General features: G+C 42.8%; 2 protein-coding genes across 2 annotated transcripts in view; both read left to right on the forward strand.

Moving 5' to 3' along the window:
- The window catches only part of LOC117975669 (protein mono-ADP-ribosyltransferase PARP4-like), a 71696-nt gene that overhangs the window by 33214 nt on the left and 20637 nt on the right, over positions 1–17845 (forward strand). The window contains exons 11-16 of the mRNA XM_063595896.1: positions 826–996; positions 5580–5660; positions 6639–6734; positions 7352–7474; positions 13692–15068; positions 17436–17535. Coding sequence (XP_063451966.1) covers positions 826–996; positions 5580–5660; positions 6639–6734; positions 7352–7474; positions 13692–14174 — 954 coding nt within the window. The 3' untranslated portion in view covers positions 14175–15068; positions 17436–17535. The remainder of the gene's footprint in view (positions 1–825; positions 997–5579; positions 5661–6638; positions 6735–7351; positions 7475–13691; positions 15069–17435; positions 17536–17845) is intronic.
- On the forward strand, positions 2004–2685 carry LOC103784070 (cyclin-Q-like). Its single transcript, XM_063596021.1, has one exon. The coding sequence runs from the start codon at positions 2011–2013 to the stop codon at positions 2683–2685; it is 675 nt and encodes a 224-aa protein (XP_063452091.1). The 5' UTR covers positions 2004–2010.

The raw sequence follows: 17845 nt of genomic DNA on the forward strand, positions 1-17845 counted from the left end.
CTCGAATCCCAAGCTCAAGCAATCTGCCTGCCTTGGCCTCCCAAAGTGCTGGGATTACAGGCATGAGCCACTCTGCCCAGCCACCACTTGTTTTTTAATAACAGCCATCCCACTGGGTGTGAAATGGGATCTCGCTGTGGTTCTGATTTACACTTCCCTAATGACTAGTGACATCAAGCATCTTTGCATGCACTTGCTGGCTTTTGTGTATCTTCTTTGGAGAAATATCAAGTACTGGAATCTACTCATACCAAGGCTGCATATTAATAATTAGCTAAAGGCATAATTTCAGGATGCTTTGTAAATGTAAAGGATATGATCATGCTATTATTTAAAATTCTAGCTGGGTGTGGTGGCTCATGCCTATAACCCCAGCACTTTGGGAGGCTGAGGCGGGTGGATCACCTGAGGTCAGGAGTTCAAGACCAGCCTGGGCAACATGGTGAAACCCCATCTCTACTAGAAATACAAAAATTAGCCAGGTGTGGTGGCACATGCCTTTAGTCCCAGCTACTTGGGAGGCTGAGGCAGGAAAATCACTTGAAGCTGGGGGTGGGGGGAGGTTGCAGTGAGCCAAGATTGCGCCAGTGCACTACAGCCTAGGTGACAGAGCAAGACTCCATCTCAAAATAGAATAAATAAAGTAAAATAAAATAAAATTCTGTTTAAAATCTTTTCGGGAAAGTACCCTGTAGCAGAAGGGAGAGAAAATACCATAGAGTTATAAAATTCCCGAAGGATAGAACGTATACTTTATTTTAAATGTGAAGTAACTATTTTCTGGATGGAGCATTGAAAGAGAAATAATTCCTCTTTTATAAATAGACAGAAGACCAAATGACCAGGCTGTGTTCTCCGAGTTGCCACTGTGTCTCCGTCAAATGGCAGCAACTCAATCCAGATGCGCCCGAGGCCCTGCAGGCCCCAGCCCAGGTGCCGTCCTTGTTTCGCAATGATCGACTCCTTGTCTATGGATTCATTCCTCACTGCACACAGGTAAGAAGGCGCAGAGTTTGTTATTCTAAGGGAAGACCAATATATTTTGCTAATTTTTTTTCTGTCTTCTTCCCTCCCCTTCTCACCAGCAGATTTTCTTCTTCTGGGAACACAGCTGGTGGTTAGCCAGGGCTTTGGGGAGGCTTCTAGTTTTTATTGAAAGGGGAGAGGAAATCACCAAAAGAATTTCTGTTAAACCAAGACACTGCAGAGTGGAAAGGCTAATGAGGAATTTATTTTTTTCCCATTTCAGGCAACTTTGTGTGCACTAATTTAAAAGAAAGAATTTTTGTACAATAGTGTTGACTATTGAGCTTCAGAAGACAACTGGAACTTTAAGATTCAAAACCTAAACTATCGACCCATTGTTTGAAAGTTATGATTTTATATTTCCATATATAATGCTCTATGTCAAGCTTGTCCAACCCACAGCCCAGGGCAGCTTTGAATGCGGCCCAACACAAATTCGTAAACTTTCTTAAAACATTACGAAAATTTTTTGCAAGTTTTTTTTCAGCTCATCAGCTATCATTAGTTAGTGTATTCTATGTGTCGCACAAGACAATTCTTCTTCCATTGTGGCCCAGGGAAGCTAAAAGATCGGATCCCCTGCTGTCTGTGCTTCCTTTGTTGCTTTCCTGTGTTGAAATTTCATTACACGATGTGGAGATGGGCCATCTGTTCAAATGAGGATACTTTCCTTCGGTTTCTAACGCAGCACTTCTTCATCTGAGGTAGTTGGGTCTAGGTGTGTCTATATGGGCATCAGTGGGAGGCAATATCTGCAATTAAATATGGCATTTATGCTTGCAAATTTGTCTAGAGAGGTTCTCAAAGATGTTCATGACTCAATAAAAGTTACATGCCATTGGGGTGCGGGCCCTGCGGGACGGGACGAGGGCGGGGCGCCAGCCGCGAGCACCCCCCCGCCCCCGGGCTCTGCTGGCCTCTGCGCGCTGGGGCCGCCTCTCCTTCCGCAGGGGCAGCGGGGTCTCCTGGAAGCCACGGAGCCTCATGGAAGCCCGGGAGGGCGGCGGAGCGGGGCCCGCAGCGCGGGGCCCGGAGGGGCAGCCGGCGCCCGAAGCCAGGGTGCACTTCCGAGTGGCGAGGTTCATCATGGAGGCAAGTGTCAAGCTAGGGATGCGGTCCATTCCCATTGCCACTGCTTGCACCATTTACCATAAGTTCTTCTGCGAGACCAGCCTGGACGCCTGTGACCCTTACCTGATTGCCATGTCTTCCATTTACTTGGCCGGCAAAGAGGAAGAGCAGCACCTGCAGACTCGTGACATCATCAATGTGTCCAACAGGTACTTTAACCCAAGCGGTGAGCCCCTGGAATTGGACTCCCGCTTCTGGGAGCTCCAGGACAGCATTGTGCAGTGTCAGCTTCTCATGCTGAGAGTTCTGCGCTTCCAGGTCTCCTTCCAGCATCCACACAAGTACCTGCTCCGCTACCTGCTTTCCCTCAAGAACTGGCTGAACCGCCACAGCTGGCAGCGGACCCCCGTTGCCGTCACTGCCTGGGCCGTGCTGCGGGACAGCTACCACGGGGGGCTGTGCCTCCGCTTCCAGGCCCAGCACATCGCCGTGGCAGTGCTCTACCTGGCCCTGCAGGTCTACGGAGTTGAGGTGCCCGCTGAGAAGCCGTGGTGGCAGGTGTTTGGTGACGACCTTACCAATCATTGATAATATTGTATCTGATCTCATTCAGATTTATACCACGGACACAGAGATCCCCTAAGGCCCTGGCCCAGGTCTGCCCAAAGAGAAGCCCAGGATGGTCGGCTGCCTGGGGACATTGCCACCACGTCGCCACGATGGCTGGTCCTCAGAGGACCAGCTGGGAGGACTGGTTGTGCTGCTGGAGAAGGGCTGGAGAAGGCGATAGCATGCTGCCGCTTTGACAGTCCCTAGCAGTCGCGGTCCAGATGATAGTGGGAGCCGCGCCTCCAGCGGGCAGGCCGGGAGTGCACTGTGTGCAGCTAACCCAAGGCAGCCACATCTGCTTTTGTCCTTTGAGAGTACTCTGACTACAATATAAGCATGACATCAATGAAAGGAAAATCATGAAATCGATGAGACTGAATCCCTAGGGATTTTTTTAAAGCCAGATTTATAGCGAGAATGAAAGTGCAACGTGGCTGAAATCTATTTTGTGTAATAAAAGGTGATGCTAGTCAAAAAAAAAGTTACATGCCACTGGTCTACTGATGCTACTTAGAAATATTAGTTATAAAAGTACTGGACTAAGAGTAGATCATATCGTATATTGAGGATGTGGGTTTTTTCCATGTTTTGATTAAAAGCAAATGAATTATGAAAGAAAAAAATTCCTGTTTCCCCCATACTCACAGCATTTCTGGTTTCCAGATATGTGTTTTTCCCAACCAATTCTCTGACACCAGTTGCATGTCCTACAATTTAATTCAGTTCTGACACTAGCTGCCTGGGTTTGGCACAGACCTCACAGGGTGAGAGCTCAGTCCCACAAGACTGTTCCCCACTCCAGACACCAGTAGCAAGTAGCGGGTCCCCAGGTTACCCACACTTCTGGTCAGCTCCAAGTCAGTGTTCCCACAACCCTTTCTCAGGTTCAGTAATTTCCTGTAACAGCTCACAGAACTCAGGAAAAGTTTGCCTTAGTATTACTGATTTATTGCAAAGAATATTATAAAGGATACGAATGAACAGCCAGATGAAGGGGTATATAGGGTAAGGCCCAGAATAGTCCCAAGCACAGGAGCTTCTGTCTAACATACAGTTGGGATGCACCATCCTCCTGGCACATGAATGCTGACCCAGAAGCTCCCTGAACCCCTTTAGGTGGGGTTTTTAATGCAGGTTTCATTACAAAGGCCTGGTTGATTAAATCATTGGCCATTGGTGATTAACTCTCCCCTCTCTGGAGGTTGGGGAGTGGGGTTGAAGTTCCAGCCCTCTAATCATATGGTTGGTTCCCCAGCAACCAGCCCTCATTCTAGGGACTTTCTAAAAGTCACCTCATTAACATAAACTCAGGTGTGGTTGAAGCGTCCTGTTAGGAATAACAAATACATACATTTCTTATGTCTGTAGGGAAGTTCAGACTTTCCCTCTGAAGTTTCCATGTTTGGTCTATAAAATAATCCAACGATAGATTAACAGGGGAAGAGACATGCAGATGTCGTTACGTGTGCATGAGCCACATGAGACTCAAAGAAGGGCCAGATGACTGAAGTTTCATACCGTACAGAGGCAGGTGGGATTGTGGGGCTCCTGGGGGAGGTGGGGACAGGTTGTGGGAGGGTGAGGGGAGGAAACACGTGGTGAGCAAAGGCTTTCTTGTGATGCAGATGAAGTCTGGCAGGCAGCAGCCCTGAGAGAATAGAGGCACCTCTGGTAACAGTTTCTCTATCATCCCTTTAAAGTATCAGACTTCAGCCTCCTCTTCCTGGGAGTTCATCTTTCCTAAATCTGGATAAGGCAGATAAGGGGGTCTCAGAGAAAGCCTGTTTGCATCTGCTGTTTCCTTCACTGACATAGGATTCCTCTGCAGATGCAAATATTCCCTGCAAAAGGACTGCTTTTCAGAGCTACTCCTATGTCTGCTGTCCCTCTGAATAGCATTTCAAAATATGCCGAAGAAGTATCTTTTGGGGTGGCCTATTTTACCTTTTTACATATCACAATATCACAAATTATTACCAAGAAGCAACATTTGGACTGGTACTGAATCCACTATAGTTTAGCCTATACATGCTATTTATGTAGTTTTTTTTATTCAAAGGAGTATTAGTATAACCAGATAAATCATTTCCCAGACATTGCTGGGTTTTTTCTCAAAAATGTATAGCTTACTTTTCAGCACTAAATCGGTATCATTGACTTATTAGTTGCCAGTGACTTATGTATAGAACTTAAGCTCAATATTGCTTTAAAAATTAGATCTTTGTGGGTACTGATAAGGGAGAATAAATTAAAAGTGTATTTTTAAAAGTTAGATCTAAGGGGGAAAGAAGGTAAAATAATTTTACCTGGGAAGAGGTCATTTTCCATAGAGTCACAGCAAGTTGTACTTCCTCTGTGAGAAGCAGCCTTATCAATGACAAAATTACAAGAGTTGGAATGAAGGAGAGTTCCATCTCTCAGTTGTTGGAGAGGAAGCACCTGGTGGTGCACATTGTGCAGTCTTCACCCTTCAGAGTGCAGACCATGTTCACGGACGGGCATCCCAGGGCCAAGGTGGCTCTTCCTATGGTAGAAAAGAAGTTTTCAATTTTTTAAATAAAATGAATTGACAAAATGGCCTTTTATAGAAAAAGCAAAACTCTAGGGACAGAAAACAGATGAGCTGCCAGAGCTGGAGGAAGCTACACAGGGGCACACAGGAACCTTTCAGGGTAAAGAGAATGTTCTGTGTCTTCACTTCAACAGTGGTCACACAACTGTATACATCCCTTAAGACTCATCAAACTGTGTATTTAAGAGGAGTGCATTTTACTGTATGCAGGTTATACCTCCATTTTTAAAATGATGTTCTTTGCAAGTCTTGTATTAGAAGCCAAGTGAATCTTTTTTTTTCCTTTGCTACTTAAACACAGATGATCCACAAGCTGGCAACCCGAGCTCTAATCAGAGATTACGAAGATGGCATTCTTCACGAAAATGAAACCAGTCATGAGGTTTGTTCTTTTCATTGTAAAAACTATTAGACATTCTTCTTGAGCATTCTTACATTGATTTATCTGTGGAAATAGAAAGTGAGGTCAGCTGCATGGAGAAAGAGACTGTGGTGTCAGGGCATTCATCACTGTATCTGTGACACTGTGCCTGGGATGTGGGGTGTGTGGTAAATGTTTGTTGAATGAATTAACAAAAGAGTGGATGTCAGTGGTTTCTGGAAAATTCTGTAATGTTTTACTTATCAGAAAAAGCCCAAGGAGGGCTCAGAGAACACTCGCTGAGTGCCTGTAGTGGACGTCACCTCAGATCTCTCGTGTAGTAGCGTTAGTATTCCCATCTTACTGATGAAAGTCCTGAGTGCGAAATGCTGAGTGACCTGCCAAAGCCCACCTGACTCCCCCCATGCTGTGCAGACCACGGCCTCAGCAGAGGGGCCCCTCAGCCAGGCCACCGGGACTGCCCAGCTGTTCTCTCAGGGATGAGATCTTCAACAAGGCTGTGAGTGTTAGTCCTCAATGCCACCCCACAAGAAGGTGCTAGCGTGACAGCAGGGCCTGGAGACCCCCACAGACAGTTCTAGAGACAGATAGTCACCTGGTGGTCTCCCTATTCTCCTCAGATGCCGCTGGGTTGGCAGCCTCTGTGTGCTGTTTTGTTTAAGACCCTTTTATCCTGAACAAGTCATTCCCTCTTTCCAATTCCTCAGCTTTAAATTGGGAGCCACAGACTGTGAAAGAATGAGAAAGCCCACTGCCCGGGGGAGCTCTCTGTGAACTACAGGGAGCTGAATAATGAAGAGTGACATTTTCTATGGCTAAATCAGTTGATCTCATTTTAAAGGGAATATTGAGCCACCAATTTAGATGGGACCTACAATTCAATATTTAGTCTGAAATACGAATCTTAAAATGATTTACTGACATAGCTAAATAGAAATAAACAAAACAGGACATGACTTATGTTTTATTCTATCCTAGATGAAGAAACAAACCTTGAAATCTCTGATTATTAAACTCAGTAAAGAAAACTCTCTCATAATACAATTTACAAGCTTTGTGGCAGTTGAGAAAAGGGTATGTATTATTGTTAATTTTAGGTTAAATTATTTTATTTATATTTCCACGTTAAGAAAGTCACCCTTGCTTTGATGGTTAATGACGACACCCACACCCTGGGCCTGGGAAGCGTGGGTTGCAGACAGGCCAGCAGGCCCCACAAGTCCCAACCTCCCATTCATGGGGGGCTTCGGTGTTGGGACTTAGGGTGATCTTTCTAAATGAGTTGAGTATGTTATCATTTTTAATGTTATAATTATTAATAATTAGCTAATGTGTATTTTTTGGATACCCTATAATTTTGTTACAGTTTTGGCATTTATTGTCTTTTTTTAATCCAAGACCCTCAAAAAACAGAAAAGGCCTGGGTTCCCTGAGAGCCCCTTCCCCCTACATAAGTTTAAGGGGAAAATTCACATAACGTGCCCAGCACAGTGGCCAGCACCTGCCAGTGCTCCGTAAAGAGGAAAGTCACTCCACCTCCCCACTTTCCCTCACGCTTGTGGCCCACGGCACAAGCTCCAGTCCCACACACCAGCGTATCCCAAACCAACACCCCATAGGCTTTAGAATGTGTAATCATCATTTAATTGGATAACGTCTATTTGATTTAATCTATTTGTGATTCAATATAGGATGAGAATGAATCGCCTTTCCCTGATATTCCAAAAGTTTCTGAACTTATTGCCAAAGAAGATGTAGACTTCCTGCCCTACGTGAGCTGGCAGGGGGAGCCCCAAGGAGCCATCAGGAACCAGGTAAATGCTGATTACCAAATAAGTTGATATTGAGCTTTCGTTTTTTCATGAAGATGAAGGGAACCCTTTGCTAAAATAGCTCCCTTCTTACCTGTACATGAAGAAGTTGTATCCCTGATGATGGAAAATATTCATGCATTTATAAAATGTTGAATTACATCATGTTGCATTACAGAGACTTCACAATGTATGAATGGAGCTGTATAGTACAAAAAGAGAACACCTGTGGCTGTGCTTCTATCATGGGCAAATAGATTGTCATCCAGGAAGCTAAAGTCATTTAGGTAGTATAATAGGTTTGTCATGAAATTATCAATAGAAGTGCCATCTAATAATCTAAATTCACCACCAATATTTCTTAAAGTTTATAGTGCTTTATACTGTGGCCCTTATAACCAGAAACATAATAGAAATGGAAAAATGTGGCTTAAATAAAAATTGGAAGACAAATTCAAAAGCAAAGAAACTGTTTTGTTAACAGTGCTGATAACACTCTTAGGTCTCTAGGTTAAAAAACTAAAATTTCCAAAATTTAAGAATTTAAAATCTAATTGGGCACATGGTTCATGCCTGTAATCCCAACACTTTGGGAAGCTGAGGTGGGAAAAATCACCTCAACCCAGGAGTTTGAGACCAGCCTGGGCAACAAAGTGAGACCTCATCTCTACAAAAAGTTTTTTAGGCTGGGTGCAGTGGCTCATGCTTGTAATCCCAGCACTTTGGGAGGCCAAGGCAGCAGACGGCTTGAGCCCAGAAGTTCAAGACCAGCCTGGGCAAAATGGTGAAACCCCATCTCTCCAAAAAAAATACAAAAATTAGCTGGGCGTGGTGGCGCTTGCCTGTAGTCCCAGCTACTCAAGAGGCTGTGGCAGGAGGATGCTTGCACCCAGGAGGCAGAGGTTGCAGTGAGCCAAAATGGCACCCCTACCCTCCAGCCTGGTTGACAGAGCAAGGATTTGATCATAAATAAGAAAATAATATACGAAAGATGTGCAACCTTGTTGCTAAAAGAAGTTAAAATATAAAAACTGCCATGAGATTCCTTTTTATTTTTTAACTCTGTCAGGTTGGCAAAGATCACAAAAGGTAGATGATTGAAAGTCAATAAATATAGTGGTTAAGATCACAGGTGCTGTGGCCGACTGCTCAGGTCTGAACCCCAGACCGCGCTTCAGTCTGTGGGACTTGACCTTCCCAGTGCCCCAGTCCTAATGCCCAAGTGGGGAGAGTGGTAAAATCCACCTCAGGTGGTTGTGAAGAGTTCTGAGACCATTATAACATGTCTAGCTCGTGGATATTTGATAAATATTAGCTGTAGTTATTAATTTGCAAAGGTGTCTGAAACAGACACTGTTGCCCAACAGATGGGGCAGAAAGCTGACAAGTGGCCTTGGGTTTGGAGAGATACTTGCTTTTTCTTCTTTTTTTTTTTAATCTTAATTTTTTTTTTTTTTTTGAGATGGAGTCTCGCTCTGTCACCCAGGCTGGAGTGCAGTGGCACGATGTCAGCTCACTGCCTCTTCCACCTCCTGGGTTCAAGTGATTCTCATGCCTCAGTCTCCTGAATAGCTGAGATTACAGTTGTGCGCCACCACACCCAGCTAATTTTTGTATTTTTAGTAGAGACAGGGTTTCACCATGTTGGCCAGGCTAGTCTCGAACTCCTGACCTCAAGTGATCCACCCGCCTTGGCCTTCCAAAGTGCTGGGATTTCAGGCGTGAGCCACCGCCCCCGGCCTTACTTTCTTACAGTGCACCCTTTTGTATATTTTGAATTTTGAACCATTGGCATGGATTGCCCATGAAAGAAAAATAATACTTTAAGCAAACACAAACAAAGAGTTTGGGGAGTCAGGAGGAGTAAGAAGTTCATTGTTTTGGGAAAAAAATTCTGATGTACAATTAAGAATCGACTGTCCTTGAAACAAGAGAGACTCACTGTTAAAATGGGCCCTGGAAAATGTATACTTATCTTATATGTGTTTCAAAAACGCACACCCAGAAGAAGCTCTGAAACTGGAGATGGTCATGGTTGCACAACAGTGTGAGTGTGCTTCATGCCACTAACCTCTAAAATGACTAAAATAGCAAACATTGTTGTATACATTTTTCCCACAATAAAAATTAAATTAACAAAATAAGAGATACGCCTCTACACTCCGCCACACACGTAAGTACTTTGTTCACAGAAAAGTTCTGGAGGGATATATGCCAGAGATCAGATAAGACATTCTGTATGGCTTTTATTTTCTTCTTTGTGTCTGTCTACTTGTGTCTACTTGTATTTTCTAATTTTCTCATAGTGCACATGTGTTGTTTTTAGATTTTTTTTTTTTTTTTTTGAGACAGGGTCTTACTCTGTTGCCCAGGCTGGAGTGCAGTGGCACCATCATAGTTCACTGCAGCCTCGACCTCCTGGGCTCTAGAGATTCTCCTACCTCGGACTCCCAAGTAGCTGGGATTACAGGAGTGAGCCACCATGCCTGGCCTGTTTATAGAGATTTTTGAAGTTATTTTCAAAATTAGTTATAAATTAATTTAGGTTTTAATACAGTGTGGTGATAAATTATTTCATACTAAATTTGCAAATACTTTGGATCTGAATACTTCCAGATCCAAACATATCAGATGAAAAATATTATCCATTAGCTTGATGACTTGAAAGTTTATATTTATGTTAGCTGCAATAAATTTTTTGAATGGACCATGTAATTTAGCAAAAATGTCAAGCCTCTGTTACTCTCCCTCAGTATCTGTTTTACCAAAATGTGGCACCTGCCGCATTCCGCACGGAGTCATTCCACTGAATTCAGTAACAAGCCAGCCGCAATAGAGCCCGGACATCCGGGTCTGTTTGGTCCTTCCCGACTCGCTGAAGCTTGGGGCATTTCCTTATTTGATACGTCTTCATTGTGAAATGAGACCCTCCAGGGAGCGCAACACCTTTTCTGCTGGGACGCGTTCAGGAAGGACAGCGCTCAGTGCTGGGTGCTCGCTCCCCACTGCAGCCATGCCTCGGCTTAGGCGCAGTGTCTTCTGCACCAACCCCAAGTCCACTTCGTTCCCTCCCGCTCATGAAAGCACACTGAGAACAAGCGAGAGGCAGACATTTTTAAAACATATCTCCTAATCCAAGTTTTTAAAGTAAATCATTTGAAAAATTCAATGCTATAACTCTTAGCAAGAAATTGAGGGCACTGAAGCTAGGGGTCCAGAGCCCACGCTGTTCCTTAAATCAGGGGTCCCCAACCTGCAGTCCCTGGTCTGTCAGGAACTGGGCTGCGCAACAGAAGGTGGGGGGCAGTGAGCGAGCATTACTGCCTGAGCTCGCCTCCTGTCACATCAGCAGTGACAGTAGATTCTCATGGGAGCCCCGAACCCTGTTGTGAACAGCCCATGGAGGGATCTAAGTGCTCTTTCTGAAAATCTAATGCCTGATGATCTGAGGTGGAATAGTTTCATCCCAAAACCATCTGTCCCACCCCGTCCATGGAAAAATTGCCTTCCATGAAACCAGTCCCTGCTGCCATAAAGGTTGGGGGCCACACATTAGATGATCAAGGTGTGGGTGTGTGGCTAAGCAAAATAAGCAATTGTGAACTTGAAGGGAAAGAGGAAGCAAGTGGGTGATTTTGGCAAATAGAAGAATCATGACGAGGCCAGGCACGGTGGCTCACACATGTAATCCCCACACTTTGGGAGGCCAAGGTGGGTGGATCACCCGAGGTCAGGAGTTCAAGACCAGCCTGGCCAACATGGCAAAACCCTGTCTCTACTAAAAAATACAAAAATACTATCCAAGAAGCAATTTCATAAAATAACCCATATTTCTCAGTATGATTCTTTTTTTTTTTTTTTTTTTGAGATGGAGTCTCACTCTGTCACCCAGGCTGGGGTGCAGTGACTATTCACAGGCTCTATCACAGAGCACTACAGCTTTGAACTCCTGGCCTCCAGTTATCCTCTCACCTCAGCCTCTTGAGTAGCTGGGATGCTCCACAATACCTGACTTAATCAAATTTTTGATCTTTGCAAATCTTACAGGTGAAAAATGTATTGGTGACATTTACGTTTTTGTTTCTTTATGAATGAAGAGGAGCATATTTTGTATTCTTACAGCCCTATGTATCACTTCCTGTGTGTTATCTGTTCATGTCTTTTATCTTTTTTATTGAGATTTTAGTCGTTTTCTTATTTATCTTAGGAAAACTTTTTATGTTAGGGAAATTAGCCCTTTGTGATATGAGTTGTGAAAATTTGTTTCCCAGTATTCCACGTGTTATTCTGATGTTGCTTATTATTTTTTGTCATGCAGATTTTTTAATGCAGTCAAATTTTTAATCTTTGTGTTTCTTCTTTTTGTTTAGTGTTGTTTTGCTTTTCATCATGCTTAGAAATATCTTTCCTAGTTGGAGATTACACTTAAAATTTTTTCCCTTTATTTCTTTAAATAGTTTTATGTTTTCATGTTTACATTCAATTTTTCATCCAATTGAAATTTATCCTGGCACAGGATGAGAGATATGGAATCAATATTTTTCTTTTCCAGATGGCTATTCCCTTTCCTCCTATTGACTTGAAATGCCACCTTCATAATCTAGTAATTCTCACATTTTAGGAGCTATTGCTGGACTTACCTACTCTGTTCCTTGATTCGTCTACTATAATTATTGTAATTTTATAAGAGACTTTAATATCCGATAGGTCTAGTCCATCACTATTGGTCTTTTCCAGTTTGCTTCTCTGATTTTTAAAAATTTAACCAGATAAGTAAGCATTATTTTTAAATCTGTCTTTTCATATGTTCTATAATATTAATTATTCAGGTATATACTTAAAATTTGACTGAGTTGGGAAAGGACTACTCCTGTTTTAAATAGCTTATATTCACAGGTAAAATTACAGGCTAATTATTTCAAAAATATCAAGGACTAGTCATCCATATAAAACTGGATTTGCTACAGGCAACTTTTTGAGGAACACTCTTTCCATTTAGATTGAAACAGTAATAGTAATATAGTATCCCTCAAAATTTGTTTTGCATGCATATTATTCATATTCCGGTATAACTATATGTTCATTTAATTACCTTAAAGCTTTTGGCTGGACAGAGTGTCACACCTGTAACCCTAGCACTTTGAGAGGCTGAGCTGAGAGGATCACTTAAGCCCAGGAGTTCAAAATCAGCCTCATCAACATAGCGAGATCATATCTCTACAAAAGAATAATTTAAAAATTAGCTGAGTGTGGTGGCACATGCTCACAGTCCCAGCTACTGGGGAGGCTGAGGTGAGAGGATCACTTGAGCCCAGGAGTTCGAGGCTATAGTGAGTTGTGATTGTGCCATTGTACTCCAGCCTCAGGCAACAGAGCAAGACCCTGTCTCAAAAAATAAATAAGTAAAAAACTAAATAAAGCTTTTGAGACTGTTTTTCCATTTTCTCATTTTCTTAATATTGCTGTAAAGCAATATAAAAGACTAGAATAATTTACTTCAAATGACTATCTTATTTTAGGCCTAACATACACCCTGTGATACTGCTCGTTGTAAAATCTTGGGCAAGTCGCTTCTGTGCTCCTCAGTTCCCTCATGTGTAAAATGAGGGGTGTTTAAAATTCCACAATTCTGAGAACTAAGAAAGAAGGTCTTTCAATCTATTGATTGCTGATATTCTCTCCAGGTCTCAGCTTCCGTGTCTAGAAAAAAAGGGCCTTGTACTGAAATGATCTTGAATGTCTCTAGTGGCATTATTTACTTTCCTTTTTATCTTTTTTGAGACAGAGTATTGCCCTCTCGCCCAGGCTGGAGAGCAGTAGTGCAAATCTGCACTCATAGCTGCCTCAGCTTCCCAGGCTCAAGCACTCCTCCTGCCTCAGCCTCCCAGGTGGCTGGGACTATAGGCGTGAGCCACTACACCCGGCTAATTTTTTATTTTTTGTAGAGATGGAGTCTCACTGTGTCGCCCAAGCTGTTCTCAAACTCCTAGCCTCAGGTGATCCTTCCTCCTTGGCCTCCCAAAGTGCTGGGATTACAGGCGTGAGCTGCCGCGCCCAGCACTGGTGTTATTTTCAACATCCCAGCTCATATTGATGATCCTGATTCTGGATGAGCAACTGCCTGATGGGTGGGAAGTCAAGTGCTGGGAAGAATGTTTGCTTGATTGTTCTTTTTATTCTGTGTTTTCCCCTTACATTAATAATTTTCTCTTCTGGGCAGCCTCTTTTAGTGTCCTCTGAGTGGCAAGAATTACGTTCATCCAAACCAAAACTTAGGGCTAAAAGAAAAATGAAATTATCTAAGCCAGAAATTTCTGAAGATTTTGAAGAGGATGGCTTAGGTGTACTACCAGCTTTCACATCAACTTTAGAACGTGGAGGTGTGGAAAAGCTATTGGATTTAAATTGGACAGAGTCATGTAAACCAACAGCAACTGAACCACTATTTAAGAAAGTTAAGAAAGTCCACTGGAAATATCTACTTTTTTTTTTTTTTTTTTTTTTGATGGAGTCTTGCTCTGTCACCCAGGCTGGAGTGCAGTGGCGCGATCTTGGCTCACTGCGAGCTCCGCCTCCCGGGTTCACGCCATTCTCCTGCCTCAGCCTCCTGAGTAGCTGGGACTACAGGTGCCTGCCACCATGCCCGGCTAATTTTTTGTATTTTTGTAGAGACGGGTTAGCCAGGATGGTCTTGATTTCCTGACCTCGTGATCCGCCCGCCTTGGCCTCCCAAAGTGCTGGGATTACGGGTGTGAGCCACCGCGCCCGGCCGGGAACATCTACTTCTAGCCTTTTTTGTGTTTCTGCTCCAGCCTTTGGTTCCTCTCTTTCCCCGGCTGCCCGCTCTCACAATGCTGCTTCCTTGCCTTTTGCCTCATATCGTCAGGTAGCTAGTTTTGGTTCAGCTGCTCCTCCCAGACAGTTTGATGCATCTCAATTCAGCCAAGGCCCTGCGCCTGGCAGTTGTGCTGACTGGATCCCACAGTCGGCGTCTTGTCCCACAGGACCTCCCCAGAACCCACCTTCTGCACCCTACTGTGGCATCGCTCTTTCAGGGAGCTCATTGAGCTCTGCACAGTCTGCTCCACCGCAACCTGCTGGAGGCCATATGACCAGGCCTTCTGCTGGCACCTTCCCTGAGCTGGATTCTCCCCAGCTTCATTTCTCTGTTCCTACAGACCCTGATCGCATCAGAGGTTTTGGGTCTTATCATCCCTCTGCTTCCTCTCCTTTTCATTTTCAACCTTCCGCAGCCTCTTTGACTGCCAACCTTAGGCTGCCAATGGCCTCTGCCTTACCTGAGCCTCTTTGCAGTCAGTCCCGGACTACCCCAGTAGATCTCTGTCTTCTGGAAGAATCAGTAAGCCGTCTCGAAGGAAGTCAATATCCTGACTATGGTTTTCAAAGTTGTTCTGAAACAGAAAGTCATGAGCTATGAGAAGTACTTCTAGACAGCTGCTTTTTACAAATAAAATGTGATACAACAGACAACCGTATCCCGTGCTTTCTGGAAGTAAAAGAAGAGGATGAAATAGTGTGCACACAGCACTGGCAGGATGCTGTGCCTTGGACAGAACTCCTCAGTCTACAGACAGAGGTATGTGTCTTATTTCTCCTTAAATCTGTGGTTGGCTGGCTTCATAGTTTAGAACGGGGCTCCTCAAAGCAGCTGGTCAAGGAACTGTCTATCATCAGTCTGTAGTGAAGGAAGGGGCTTGTGCACTGGGGTGTAAATCATACTGCTTCCTTCACTGAGGAGCTCTTGCTACAGAACAAAACAGACAGCTGAACAAAACAGTGTGCTTGATGCTGGCTGGTGTTTCCCTACCAACATTAGACCAGAACCTCATGCTGGTGAATGTTACTATTCCTCACATGAAAATGAACATCTCTGAACAGATGATGGGGTGAGATCTTAATTTCCTAGATTCTAGAACTAATGGTTTGTAATCCACATAAATTTCCCACTGTGAAGTAGAGCACAAGCACTTGTACCTGTACTCTAAATATTTTCACATAGGTCACGGGAATACAGATATTATTCAACATGTATATTGTGTTAGAGCTTATCACTCCATTTGTTAAGCTAATAAACACCCTGTAGATTTGGCCCCATCGCTGGTACTAAGACCCAGTCCTGCATCTGTGATTACTTGTTTTGGTGTAAAGTAGTTTAGTGAAATGGAAAGGGCTTGATGTAGCATAAAAGTAAGCCTGAGTCCCAGCTCACTTTGTGATTTGGGACAAGTCAGGTAACCTGTCTGAGCCTCAGCTTCCTCATCCATATAGTGGAGATAATGATAGTGTCTACTTCACAGAGTGGGTTTGGGGTTTAAATAGGATAATCACAGCTGCCCAGTTTCCGTACTTGAGACAGTGCATGCAAAAGCCTGCTGGGAGCATACTGCAGATGGTCAAGAGTATGGATCCCACGGCCACTCCTGGCTCTGCTGCTTGTTAGCTGTGAGACTTTAGACAAATTGCTTAACCTTTCTCTGCCTCCGTGTTCTCATCTGCAATGTGGGTGTGATAAATCATGCTCCACAGGAAGTGGCTAAACATATAAAAGAACAGCACTTGGTACCAGTTCTCTATGGGTTGGTACACATTATCACTGCTGTCATTTTTCAAATTATTGCCATAGATCCTTCAACCTGTGCACCTGCCTAGGGCCACACCCTGCTTTCTGCTCCCTGTGTTGGTTTCCCTAGGGCCTGAATTCTGTCTCCGTTGAGGTTAATATCCCCAAGCTCAGGCTTAGCACACTCTCCTCTGCATGTGAGGGAGCAGGCAGATGATGGGGGTGTGCAGGGAAGGTAGTTTTAAAGTGCATGTTTAATATAACAATTTTGTACTTAGAAAAAACTGTCATTTTCATGTTTCAGACTACATCAGGGTACATTTTTATGTTAAACAAAAGGAATCATGCTGAAGATCTACTGTACAATACACGGCCTATGATTGACAATCCGATATGTTATACTGAAGCATTTGCTAAGAGGTCTATCTTATGGTAAGTACTCTTTCCACAAAAGGGAACAAAACAAAACAAAAGGGGTGGAAGAAAAGTTCTGGGAGTGGTGGCTAAGTTCATGGCATTGATAAGTGATGGTTTGATGGTTTCACGGGTGTATACTTATCTCCAAACACATCAAGTTGTATACATTAAATATTGGTGACTTTTTGTATGCCAATCATATTTCAATAAAGTGGGGTTTTTTTAAAGAAGGAATCATGCTATTTAAAAGTTTGAGAAATACCGGTTCAATGCTCATTGCTAGTTGACAATGCAGTAGGGTGACTATAGTTAACAAGACATTGTATATGTCAAAATAGCCAGAAGAAAATATTTGAAATGTTGCCAACACAAATACATGATAAATGTTCAAGCTGATGGAGATCCTAAATACCCTGACCTGATTATTTCACATTCTATGCATGTATCAAAATATCATGTGAACCCCAAAATATGTACAAGTATTATGTATCAATAAAAAATGAAATAAAGCATTGCTAGAAGAAAAAAAGTACGATTTTAAAAAATCTCTACCCATGAGCCTCTTTCAACACTTTTTATAAGTGCCACCAGATATGTAGTGTTCATAGCATTTATGAGGTTCCAAACAGTACTATGTCACTAGTGTATGAAGAACTTTATTTTACAGTAATAAAAATGTTAGAAATGCCTTAATTAACTGAAATTCAATACATGGAAACATATTTATCACATAACTTCTTTTTTCATTTAATTTGTTAAAATTTTATTTTAGATGCAGAGGTACATGTACAGGTTTATTACATGGGCATACTGTGTGGTGCTGAGGTTTGGGCTTCTAATTGTCTTGTTGCCCAAGTAGTGAAAATATGTTTTTCAACCCTTGCCCCTCTCTCTCCCCCACTACATAACTTCTTATGTCATAAAATGTCAATAACATAACTTACCTTTGTTTTCTTAATTTTGTAGGATGGCTTCTGGAAACTTACACCAGAACTGGGATTTATATTAAATCTTAATACAAATGCTTTGCACAGCTTTCTTAAACAAAAAGGCATTCAATCTCTAGGTAAGTCACTATGTTTCCATTTATTAAGTCATTATTTTCATTCATTCATAAGCATGCTCCTAATTGTTATAAACTATTTTGTAAACTAGTGTACTAATGTAATAATTATGAAAGTTATATTTGAATGGAATTGTATTTAACCATTAAAGGAAATGGGAGATCGGATTCTAGTCACATTTTTACCACTAACTAGGTTATTGTCTGTGCAAACTTATTAGCATAAATAGCACCAATTGCTGTAAAAAAGAAATCTCAGTAGCTTAACATAACCAAAGATTACTTTCTTGTCCATATCACAGTCAAATATTGG

Source organism: Pan paniscus, chromosome 14 (assembly GCF_029289425.2).
Source record: "Pan paniscus chromosome 14, NHGRI_mPanPan1-v2.0_pri, whole genome shotgun sequence".
NCBI lineage: Eukaryota > Metazoa > Chordata > Mammalia > Primates > Hominidae > Pan > Pan paniscus.